Below are 13081 nucleotides of genomic sequence, written 5' to 3'. Positions count from 1 at the left end.
TTTATAATTTTTTAAGCACTGGACTAATATATGCGCAATTAAAAAGTAATATTATTAATAACGGTTTTGTAGTTTTTAATAATAAAAACGTTAATGTTTACATTTATTACGTAATGTTTATATTTATTACACAATTAACAGCAAGAAGTCTATTTTTTATAGTTTATTACAAAAAGACCTTTTTAGTGTACTTTGTCAAAATAATCAATAGAAAAAATAAAGTTAGCCATGATCTGATCGTAGTTCTAGACAGGAGAGCGTTCAGCAAAGTACTGAAAAATTTTTACTTCCACCATCTAGGACTCTATTTAACATATTAATTCACTTCAAAGCAAAACCACACGAACCGTATCAACAATCACCGACGGTGCCACACCACAGGCGTCCAGCGCGGCAGCCACATTGTGCGTCAACTGCACCTTCAGCCAGGTGCCGAGCGCGGGCGCGCTGACGCCGGCCACGCGCTCCACGCCCGCGACGCCGCTGACGCGCATGCGCGCCGCCCATACTGCGTCGTCGTCGGCGCCGCGAGACGCGTTGGTCGTGTCGGTTTCGGTTTCTCGTAGTGCGTCTATTTCCATGCTGGCGCTTAGCCTGTTTTAGTTTGAATTCATATTGAAATAACTAAATAACATGTTTTTATAAATTTTAATTAAATTGAAATTTAACTAAACTTTTTTTATTCAAATTCAAAATATTCTTTATTCAAATAAACTTATTATAAGCACTTTTGAATCGTCGAATGAACATATAAACAAAAAGCTACCACCGGTTCGGAAGGCAGTTCTGTTGAGAAGAGCCGGCAAGAAACTCAACAGTTGCTCTTTTCAAAGTCATTATAATTTTAATTAGTTATTATTATAATTAGCTACTTGTTCGAGTTTTAAGAAATCAACATTAAACATATTTTTAAGAAATTGATTATATGTAAGCATATACTACATTAATTGTTATTAACTAACTTACCGGCAACATTCTAATATAGTTTCTAAGAGATCCAGTAAATCAGGCATGAACTGATGTGCTTCAGATGTTGAAGCAGAGTCTACAAGACAAACTTTCAATCTCATAAGAGCTGCGTCGCACGATATAACATCGAGAAGGCTTGGTAGACCGTTTGCTAAAACAAAAAATATATAAAACTTCAAATCATAAAGCTATTTAAAAAAAAAATTGCATTGCAAAATTGCAAATGCAGCAATTCCTCGCTGTTTGCGATCATTAAGCATAAGAAAAACATTTTTTACAATTGATTGAATTCAAGGTTCGATTCCGTCTCTAAGAAATGAAATATTTAATATTTGGCTACATGGCTTCGCTCTGGTGGCGTGACAAAGCGTTAAGACTCACCACTCTGTTGAGTGGCCACGCGAAGCCTCCAGAATCAGCGAAAAGTGGGAACCATGATGTGTGCGCGATACACAGTGATGCTAATATATCAACGAACAACATTATTCGCACACTTAATACGTATAATAAACTTTTAAATCAACTTACATCCCATATTCTGTTTAAGATGTTTAATAGTTTCGGATGCAAGCCAAGCTGTGTACTTGATATTGTCACAGGACGCACTCACGCCCGCCAGCAAGTTTTCGGCATACTGCAAAAAAAAACCGTCAAGATATCTAGTAATAATTAATATTGTTATATAATTTATTACTTGTGATATTTTAACAAAAAATACATTGTACATTTTTTTTTATTGTAATATGGTTACATTACACATATATAAAATGATAAATAAAAAAATCATATTTGAATTATTTTCATTCCCTCCGCAGTGCTAATACAAAGCGTGAATTGCAGAAAGTGAAATGAAAAGTGTCCCGACCCTGAGTTCTCTACTCTTCGAGAAGAAGTGTCACTAGCTAAGCTCAATCCTATCCTATCTATAGAATATAAATAGAAATAAAACCTAAAAGGTACAATATTAGACATAAATCACAAACCAACCTGAGTATACATTCCTTGTTTTACAAGAGCGTCTTTAAGCCAGGAATTAAAAAGCTTTTTGCCGTCGGCTCTCGGCGCCCACACGATGGCGTGAAGAGGCAGCGGGGACGGCAGGTCAGCCGCTGTGCCCGCTTGCAACTTGTCCATGTGCGGTGTTGCTGGTGGCATGCTTACTACCAGCCTGACAATGAAAATACAATTGAATTATATTAAATATCGTGTACTATAATTTTTATTTTAGTTTCATACTATCTAAGATCTGGCAAAGGGAACATATTATGAGGATAATTTAAAAGGGAGCCTAAAGTTCCGCCAATTGTTCTAGACATTGCGTGTTAAGTGGTAGGGTTAAATTATTTTAGCGGTTTTTATAGGAAGAACAAATTATGTAGTTATCTAGTAATCAGTCTAAATTAGTGTTTTCATTTAATGACATTTTCCAACACAAGTCAAATACAAATAAAAAAATCCACTTAATTTTTATAATTTTTAGAGCATGCTAGCTATGCTAAGCTAATTAAAAATATTTACATAGAAATTAAAATGAAGTCATACCTCCAAGCTGTCTGGAAACAATAATTGGCCGCAGCCAACGCTGGCAAAGAATTGTGATACTGAGAATTGTCGCACAAGCACGCTGAATTCAATAGTGAGAGCAATGCATCTAATAGTAGTGGGTATTTCAGTTTGTGTGGTGTTCCCAGTACAAAATTGCATGCTAGGCCATCCAGTTTGGGATTTTCCTGTAGATTACAAATGTATTAGCAAACAATTTTAATAAAATAATATGGAATCTGGAAATCTAATGTTAAGACATTTTCCGTTTCACACTTTCCGCCGAAATCTGAAGGCTTTCTGTGTTGTGTGGCGGATCCAAACACCGCGTTTGTCGCTTTATCAGATCGAGGCTATGACTGATCTTAATTTTTCTTTTTATTTATATTATTATAAATATAAAATTTTCACTATTCAATAAATGTTGCTTACTTGATTATTTATTTCAGCATTAGTGAGTGCATAGAACTTGGGTCGCATCGACGAGTCATCCTGTAACGATCTCTGCGATGGTTTGTAAGATGTTTCTATGAGTGGCACTTGGCAGTAAATACGGGATTTTAGTAGACCGTCGTCCGTTGTCGTCTTCATGCCAGAATTATTTGCTTCTGATGACGGTTGGGCTAATCCAGGTGAAATAACCAGATTCCATTCAATCTGAAAAAAATATAAAAAAGAAATATATATTGCTTAACGTCCGCAATGAAAATATTTCAAAAAATCTTTAAATAATAAAAAAATAATAAAAAAAAAAATAAAACCAACAATAATACTGTGTTTCTGTAAATATTATTTACCTGTTGTAATAAACATTGTGGAGCATCGTACAAGTGTTTCATGAGATATTCCAGCAGCAACATAAGTCTGGTAATCAACATAAGCTGATGTGGTGCTAAGTTCATAGCGCGCTTCCTATCGCTTATACCAAGTGTTTCAACTACCTGCAAGTGAAGATAAAAAAATATTGTGCTATTATTTTGTAACAAAAGAAGATTAAAGAATAACAAAAGAACAATGGACGTATATAAATATACTTGAAATTTTTGTAAATTATAAAAAATTACAACAAACACTACATATATAATATTTCCGTTACAAATAATTATTGACACATCTGTTTTAACATAATGTATAGTGGTGTAATATTTAACAAAACCAATATAAATATACATTAGATACTTACTTTAATTATTGCATTAGATGTGGTAAGAAGCACAGACTTCTTTTGCATTAATGTCAGGGAATGGAATAGATATACCAAAAGTTGTGCATGCTCAACGTTTAAATCTGTAATAAAAAATCCTTATAATCAATTCTATTTAGATATCCCTCATAATCAATTGAGAATAAAACGATCGAATTATGAAATTAAATTGTCATACTAAGTTGTAGCAGCATATAGGGTTTTACGGGAAAATCATATAGGGTAAAGTATTTTAATTTAAACCCATATCTAAAGAAATTAATCAAGATACCTCAACAGTTTAGATGTAGGATTTTTTTAAATTTCACGTTTATCCATAACTGTACTTCGTGTGACGCAGTTACGCATAGATACCAATAACGTAAACACTTACTACTACAAAAATGCTACTAAAGGTTAAACAAACTTTATCGCCAATACCTACGACTCGATTTTGGAATGATGCGTGTGCGGTGGTGTCCCTTTAATAGGTTTATTTGTGCTTACAATTATTTTACAACGATTATTTTATTATTTATTTTGTTTAAAAAAACTGTTTCACTTATGGAAAAAAGAAATTGTTTTAATTGTATTAGGTTTTTATAGAGTAGTTAAAACTGTGGTTTTATTTAAAGTCGTGCTGACAAGAACACTCTGTATACATATATTTATGATAATATTTTTTTCATACAAGTAATAATAGATTTTTTAAAACCATCAATTACTTTATTCTATAATTATAAAAAAAAGAACTTCATCATATATGTAATTTAATAATGAATTATAATTTTACAAAGATGAACGAAATATTACTGTACCTTCATAATCATGGTCCTGACTAGATACACTCTGGAGTGCGCACTCCTGTAGTGTATTGACAATTTTGTGCCACATAACGAGTATGCTGTTTTCGCGATCCGCTGCCGCCTTGCTGAGGACCATACCGCCTAGTAGTTTAGCTACACGAGGACCAACCTGTAAAATAAGAAGGTATTAAGTGTTACGATACTCCACTCTCCACGCACCGCCCTATTGGGCGCCAATTAACACGGAGTGTCTCGAATATTTTCAAGACATTCCGTGTCAATTCGCGAACGTTACCCGAGTGTGAAAAAAAATATTTCCCCAAGTAGTAATCGAACCCAAAACTGATGCGTGTACAAGCAGATAAATATTGTAATCCTGTCAATCAAATAAAATTTTGCCTTGTGTGATAAAAGATTTTTGCTTTAGGCGACAGTAATTCTAACAAACTTAAGTTACGTCAATATTTTGGTTGTTTTAATATTTTAGAACAGGAAATTTCGAAACATTTTATTAATTCGATTAAAAAAAACTTACGTGTAACGGTGTCATATTATTTCTCTCGGATCCAGTGCTCACAAGTTGTTGTTGCAACACAGGCTGTAAGTTGTGTAAGTAACGCACCAGCGCTGAACTGAACGCTGCATATAAGGAACCAAGACGGGTTCCAAAACATGGTGATATTGTACCTGAAATAAAATTTCATTATAATTTCCTTAATTTTTTTAGCATAAGAATTGATGATATTTAAATTGATTTATTTAGTAGACATATTTTATTTATCGACTAAATTATAATCATAATTTAAAATCCCATAATAATAAAATTAATATAATCATGGCGTAGTCAGAGGACAGTAAGTGATTGTGTAGATTCGATTCCTATTTTGGGAAAACAATTAAATTTTAATTAAAATGCCTAGTCTTTTTTTTACTTGGTCTGATCTCATAATAAATATAGCTAAACCAACAAATAAGTTTTGAATGATGTATATGGCTTTAATAGTAGTTTAATTTTCTTTGTTTTCGGCTTCACATTGCATGCCATATAAAGCAGGGTAGGCAGAGAAAACCTAGTGTTCTGCACCTCATTTTCCGCTCAATTTTCAAGACTCCTCAACGCGTATTAAATAGAAGAACTGGTAGTTGCACTTCTTACACGCTCCTCCTTAGAGCGAGAAAATGAAAATTATTGCGTCCCCAGAGTGAGAATCGAATCCACAACCGTCGCATTTACAGTCAGACTCTGTGCCGCTCAACCAATGACCTCTTTTACATTTATAGTACATAAAAAACTTTATGCATACCAGTATCAGTTCTAGCAGTCTCTCTATCAAGATCCTTAGCAAGGGCTACTAGCAATGCTTGGTGTGCTTCGTGTAGTTGAAGCGCATTGGGTCCCAGCCTCTCTACACCTTCGCCGAGGATTTCTTCCGTCAACAGGCTAAAGACTTCCGTTGCTAATGTTATGTACTGAAAATGAAATAAATAAAAATTAAAGATATTATTATCGTAATATCCCCTGCACTCCAAATTATCTAGTCAATTTAACTTTATATCTACGTTTCACAATGTATATTGTTTATTTACATCTATTTTTTGCGTTTAAATATAGCAGCACAAAACTCATGCTTGTAATATAGTTTTTATCATTAATATAAGCCATTTTCTAATTATTTAATTTAACACAAAACAAATGCTTACCGAATATGGTTCAGCTTTATCGGGCACAAAGGCTTGTTGTGGACGCGTATTAGTTTCGTTGGAGTTGTCGTTGTCGTTAGCGCCGGCGCGGGTGAGGCCGCTGTCCAACGCGTCGGGAGCTACGAGCGTCGATTCGAACCAGAGTCCAAAGAGAGGTTCGCTGTCTTCTATGTAACCAATCAAATATTAAAACAATATAGAAATAATTTCCTATTATTATAGAGAATGTGATACAATTTGAAAGACCTCTTGTAGAATTTAAAATATTTTTCCTTCCCAATGCCATTTATTTGTACAGTTGAGACTCGATTACCCTGCTCTTAGTTATATGGATTCGCGATTATCCGGACTATCAACCGTGATAATTATTTTATACAAGCTACTACAGTGAAACCCAAGAAAATGTATATGTACGTAAATATGTATATAAATCGTTATGTTGGAAAATGTTAATAATTTATTTTTATGTATATTTTAATGAACGTTGATTTTCGTCTTTGCCTTTAATAGACATATACCAAATTTATGCTATGTAATTCCTAGCAAAGATACGGGATCCGGAAGCCAGAGTGCAGGATAAATTTGCTTTACAAACTAAACACGTTAAATGATATTAACGTGTTTTCGTAAATGTGAAAAATATGTAAGTAAATTTAAAACATTTTATAAAGAAACTTAAAAAAGGCATCTTTCTTTTTCAAACAATGATCTTAATAAAACACCATAAAATTATTGAATTAGAAGTGTAACTAAAAAATATTATGTAATATAACAATTTTTATCATTACCATCATCAGTCTCAGAATCCTCCGAGCACAGTATCATGTCCTGGAAGTAAACAGTCGAGTCGGATCTATCAACGTCGGCGTCCTGGTGCTGCTTCTGTACTACTGCACGCTTCAAGTTGGTCGCTTTACGGTAGCATACCACTCCGAGCGATACAAATAGCTGATGATGAAAGAAATTTGTTTGTTTGTTTAAATTTCATTAATTTTATATAATAAAAATCAAATCAAAACAGAGAAAAAAGTACGGATCACATGTCTGTAGTGTTCAGTTAAAATAAATAAAAAAAAAAGAATAAAAATATATCACCATTTCAGAGAAAGATGCTAAATAAAGATAAATATTAAAGAAAGAATAGATACTAAAAAGGAATTGGTAGTATACATTACAGGTTAAAATAATCCTTGTCTTTTATACATTGATTTTTTTGAGCTTCACGCTGTATCCCGCGTATAGAATTGGAGGTAGAGGGAACCTAGTGCTAAGACGCGCCACGACGACTTCATTTATTAATTTAAATATAATTTAATAATCATATAACTTGTAATCTCATAATCTCAAAAACAATGTAGTAATATTAATATATTATAACTTACTCATACAATAAAACTCTAAAATACCTGATGCAACGGCGCAGCGGACACAAGCCTCAGCTCCCTCTGGTGGGCGGTATGGTGCGCCAGTATGTGCAGCGGCGCCGGCGTCTCGGATGCTGTGGACGAGCTCGCTACGCTCAGCGCCTCGAGGCGCGCATCCGAGAGCAGCGCGCCCGTCCACGCCAGGCAGCGGCCGCCGAGCGCTACCCACACTGCCGTTAGACCTTGTTGCCTAGAAATTTGTTATGATTGTAGATGTATGGAGAGAAGATATTACTTATTAGTAAATTTTTAATCTCCTTAACTCACTACTTCAAGATTCTTATGTAAAATCATAAGAGATTCAGAATAATTTTTTTTTAAATATTATAACCAGCTTTATCCCGCACACAGCAGGTTATCTAGTGTTAAGACACTCCGTTCCCTACTTTCCGCCGAATTCTGGAGGCATTGCGCGTTGAGTGGCAGAACTTAAAGCCGCGCTTTGCCTCGACACCAGAGCGAAAAAATAAAAATATAAATCATATCATAATTATTTATGTACATAATGTTAAAAAAAACTAAACATTATTTTAAATACTTTTAAAAATATATATTTTTTTGCTCATAACATCTTTAAGACACTTTTCCCAATTTTCCACCTAAGTTTACAGATATTGCTTATTGAGATGCGGAACACAACACCAGGCCTTTGTAGATGAAGCATCTTGTTATCAGAGGGACTTACATCTTAGTAAGGTTGTATGGACGCGAGGGTACTTTAGCGGGGCTCTTAGAAGCTGTGGGTCCGGGAGCGCCGGCAAGCGCGTGATGCAAGCCGCAGAGCAGCACCCAAGCACCAATCATGAGGTGGTTTTGATATACCTGTCAAAACATGCATTTACAATATTTAATATAAACTTTAAAAATTAAATCAGTTTCACGAGGTATCCCGCATACAGCAGGGTGGCAGTAGTGTTAAGACACTCTGTTCCCCACTTTCCGCTGATTATTTTAGAGGCCGTAATGCCTTTGATTGGCGGACCTTAACGCCGCGCTTTGCCTGGACACCAGAGCGAAGAAATGGAAATATAAATTTGAATAAATATTTAATTTCATTGAATGGGGATCGAACCCACAACCAGTCGCGTTTACAGTGACACTCTGTGCCCTTGCGCCACGACTGGCTTCATATAATATTTAATAGCATTCAGAAACTAATATCAGAGATTCATACATTGGCATAATCATTTTCACAAATATATTGTTTTTAAAGAGAAACAAAGTCTTGAAATTAAAACAGATTTTTTAGATATTTTGTATGAAACGAAATTATGGAAGAATATTTACATGTTATAAATAAAGAAAAAAATAACTTACGTAACCACCAGCGCGCGTCGATTGTTTGAATGTTTCTCCAACAGTATTGTATAAACTGAGCGCACTTTCCACTAGTGTTGCAGTCTGCTGTTCACTCTCTTCATCTTTTGGGTGGAGTGAAGCCTTAAATATTAATTACATAATTAACAGCCTTGCTAGCATTCAATAATTATATACACGCATATACATATATATATATATATATATATATACATTTTGGTTTCCATTCCTACAGGAATAAATAATTGTATTAGATTAAAACTTTAATATTAACCACATAATTATAAATAATTATGTTATTTGAGGCACCATTAATATAACATTTCATTTAAGCAAATAAAATATACCTGAGCAGTGGCGCAGCACAGTAACCAAGATGTGGCTACGTCGCTGAGCGCCGCAATACGTTCCGGTGTGAATGGCTCCAAACATGGTAAAGAGAGTGCTAGGCGACACACATGTACGTCATTTACTAAGAAATGGAGCCTAGAGAGGTAATAAAAATATTTGCATAAATAAATGAACCCCTTATTTTATAGTCATACAAAGCCACTTTGGTGTAGCAACAATTAGTTGACAAATTAAAATAAAAATCAATTAAAATATACAGTAATGTTATATATGTTCCGTTAGATTATAAACACCGTCAGTTCATAATTTTACGCAGTCGCTAAACCTTGTAAACCAACATTGTCAAACGCAAAAATTCACCATAGAGTTCAAAAACTACTACAGGGCTCTCTCTATATATGTTAAAAATAAAAAGTTGTAAAAATTATCAATTAGTAGTACTAACGCTACCGCAGCTACAGATTAGGCGATTTTTAAATGCAGGTTAGATTCGGTTAGAAACTTAGTTATTTCTAAATTTAAAAAATAATTAAACTAACCTAATCTGCACTTAAAAATCTGTGTACCTGCGGAAGTGTTAGTACATAAATACCTAAGTTACAGTGTATAATCTTGATTCTTAATTTATTATGTTAATTAATATTTAAAAAATATATATATTTTTATTTATATTTTAATTTCCAAATATATTAAAAAAATATTCTCAATACACCATACTTTATATCGCATAATAAATATAGTTTCCATTTTATTGACACCTTTTTAGATTCTTAGCTCTGGGGTCACAACGCATATTACAAGTTTTCGATAAATTTCGCGAGATATATTATGAACTGACGGTTTTTATAATCTTACGGTGACATATATAATACAAAATATAATAGCTATAGTATAATATATATCTTCTTCTTTCTTCTTTGTCGTTTCGCTCTTGACAGAGCGTTCGTGGTCGTAATATATATAGCTATAATATAATAGTTAATTTAGATTTTTTTCCATGAGATCTTTGTCTGAAACCAAATACTCACAGTGAAACATCAGCATTAAACTGAGGTGCCAAGGCACTCTCTTTGGCATTGTCCCAGCGGTTTAGGTAGCGTTGTAGACATGGCAGTGAGGAGCACACCTTCAGTACCACTGCGCCTGCCCTTAGCTCCATCAATAGGGATGCACATGTTGATGCCACCCATTTCTATTGAAACAAATGCCACATTAAATATTTAAGAGATGTGGAAACTGTATAGATAATTCTTTTTTTTAAGTAAATCAAAAGTTAGTTGAACCACATAAACTGTACTTAAGTTTTAAACTTCCCAAATAAACAATGTATATTACCTTGATATTTAATCCTAAAAATAGGCAGTGAGAAGCAAGTGTGATAAAGACATTCTATTCTCTATTTTCTATCTAAATTGGGGACACTGCATATTGACTGGTAGAACTCAACACCACAATATTTTAGTTGCTATTAAAATATATCAGGTAGCAAAACAAGAAAAGCCATAAGTAGGTTATTTTTAAATAAGAGGAACAACTGTTGAAATCATAAATATACATAGCAGGCACAGATTATAAAAATTATTCCCTACTAATTACCTAAATGCAACAAACCTTGACATCTACAGAGGGCTGTTGGGAAGTATTCCCATCTTTGGTATTGTCCAAACTCTCTTTGCTTCCTGGTGACATGACCACAGCTGGCTGACTCTGAGTTACAGTAGTTCCCGTATTCTTAAGAGGCATAGTAAGTTGTTCCAATAAAACATCTGATCTCCTTTGAGCTTGAGATGGAGGCTGTTTTTCTGTACTTGAAGTTTGAGATGCAAGAGAAGTTATTGGACTTGGAATAACTGAAGATTTGGTATTTTGTTGGTCTGAAATATAATTAGTATAATACAATATCAATTTACATTAAAAAAGATAAATTAGTCTTGAATGTCTTTTAGTTTCCGGTTGTGGCGCAGAGGCACAAGGTGTGACTGTAAAATCGACTGGTTGTGGGTTAGATCCCCACTTGAAGAAATTAAATATTTATTTAAATTTATATTTTAATTTCTAAGCGCAGCATTGAATTCCGCCACTCAATACACAATGCATCCAGAATTCACTGAAAAGTGGGGAACGGAGTATCTTAACACTAGGTTCACTGCCCTTGCGGCTTCCGTTACCCTGCTCTGTGCGGGATAGTGGAAGCTGCTGAACTGCATCACACGAAATACAGCTATAGATTAACATTGTGAAATGAAAACAAAATCCTATGTCTAAACGAGGTATTTCAATTAATTTCTTTCCCCCAAAAAAGGAGCACTGATGCTTCCACTCTGTTTATCAATTCTTCTTGTTCAATCAATTTTTTTTTAATAATTGTTCCATTATATCATCAAAAACAGCATTGTGAACATGAAACTTCATTCCTTTACTATTTGGTCACATACATTATTTGATTCTTAGGGATATTGCCAACTGATCTGCTCTTTAATTTTTAATAAATCAAACACAAAAATAATAATAAATAAGGAATCAAATATATAATGTATAAAAGCTTACCTGGTACATTTACATGAGCAGGAAGCTTAGCACTTTTTAATAGTGAAGTCAATATAACAAGATCAGATTGTGGAAGGCCTCCTCCTTCAATACCACATAATCCAACAATAGGCAACAGAAGCTGCAAAAATTCAATTTAAAATCATTAAATCCTTTGTAAAAAAGACATGAGAAATCAATATTCTAAAGAAAGTTATTATATGCAATTTTCACTATTCAAGTGCAAACTTTTTCCTATTTATAGGTATTTGTAAAGTACTTTTGATATCAACATTTTGTTTGATAAGGTGTTAACTATTGAAATAAGTTCACAAAATATGAATACAAAAAAATATACCTGCTTCACTGATATATTAGGGGCAGAAGCATTTGTGTTTTCATCATAGCTCAATCCGGCTTCAGAGAGCTTTTTAAGTATTTGTCGTAGGATAATCCTGAATGCATCTCGAGCAGTGTTCAGCTGGTCAACTGGTACTATAAAAATTATAGATATAATACAAATTGTTTTAAGCAGAAACAAAAACATACTTTATTTACATTTATTTGTAACTTGTATTATTCATATTAAGAAAAATACAGTGTTTATATGAACATTATTACTTATACATAGTCATTAATCCCGGCTATTGCCAGACACACATCACAAGATAATTTAAAATTTCACAATATTTATATTTTAGATGAAATGTAGGTAGTTTGAAAAATTGTTTATCAAGTATCTACTTACGATTATTTGCATTTACGCTGATAAAGTGTGCTGAAAGACAGGCAAAGCACGAGTAGAATAAGTCATATGCATGGTCATGATTCTGGAACTCACTTTCACTGGGAAAAAGATTATAAATAAATAAATGATGATTAATCAAAGGCTGACTTGTAGTAGTCTAGGCCTGGAATTACGCATTGTTAGGGCTACGAACCTTTTTATGATGGCTTGTATAATTTCTACGGCATCGTTTTTGTCAAAAAATGGGCCGTAAAGTGCAGTTAAAATTGGTTTAACAGTCGTAGACCATTCAATATTACTTCCCGAAGCGGCCATTTTCGAGAATGGCCTTTCGTGAATTGCAGGTTGTCAAAATTTTATAAGTATAGAGTATAGACATTTTTTTTTTGTAAACATTGATTCATAGAATAGATTTTTTTTTTAAATCAGCTTCACGCTGTATCACGCACACAGCAGGGTAGGCACAGGGAACTTAGTGTTAAGACACTCCGTTTCCCACTTTCTGCCGAATTCT

General features: G+C 33.8%; 1 protein-coding gene across 3 annotated transcripts in view; it reads right to left on the bottom strand.

Moving 5' to 3' along the window:
- The window catches only part of poe (E3 ubiquitin-protein ligase-like protein poe), a 47589-nt gene extending 34684 nt beyond the window's left edge, over positions 1-12905 (bottom strand). For all 3 annotated transcript variants that reach the window (XM_085192412.1, XM_085192413.1, XM_085192414.1), the window contains exons 1-23: positions 12761-12905; positions 12568-12665; positions 12178-12314; positions 11841-11961; positions 10905-11167; positions 10322-10485; positions 9290-9428; positions 8943-9065; positions 8311-8447; positions 7608-7815; positions 6990-7149; positions 6202-6368; positions 5805-5970; positions 5036-5187; positions 4513-4669; positions 3695-3798; positions 3309-3452; positions 2944-3168; positions 2512-2699; positions 1957-2137; positions 1498-1603; positions 967-1120; positions 348-594 (exon numbers count right to left, since the gene is read on the bottom strand). In XM_085192412.1, the coding sequence (XP_085048538.1) occupies positions 348-594; positions 967-1120; positions 1498-1603; positions 1957-2137; positions 2512-2699; positions 2944-3168; positions 3309-3452; positions 3695-3798; positions 4513-4669; positions 5036-5187; positions 5805-5970; positions 6202-6368; positions 6990-7149; positions 7608-7815; positions 8311-8447; positions 8943-9065; positions 9290-9428; positions 10322-10485; positions 10905-11167; positions 11841-11961; positions 12178-12314; positions 12568-12665; positions 12761-12882 (3663 nt within the window). In that variant the 5' untranslated portion in view covers positions 12883-12905. The remainder of the gene's footprint in view (positions 1-347; positions 595-966; positions 1121-1497; positions 1604-1956; positions 2138-2511; positions 2700-2943; positions 3169-3308; positions 3453-3694; positions 3799-4512; positions 4670-5035; positions 5188-5804; positions 5971-6201; positions 6369-6989; positions 7150-7607; positions 7816-8310; positions 8448-8942; positions 9066-9289; positions 9429-10321; positions 10486-10904; positions 11168-11840; positions 11962-12177; positions 12315-12567; positions 12666-12760) is intronic.
- Positions 12906-13081: the final 176 nt, after the last annotated feature.

This window comes from Heliconius melpomene, chromosome 11 (assembly GCF_056956725.1).
Source record: "Heliconius melpomene rosina isolate 202511_hmr_F chromosome 11, ASM5695672v1, whole genome shotgun sequence".
NCBI lineage: Eukaryota > Metazoa > Arthropoda > Insecta > Lepidoptera > Nymphalidae > Heliconius > Heliconius melpomene.
This window is presented reverse-complemented; position numbering and strand designations above follow the sequence as displayed.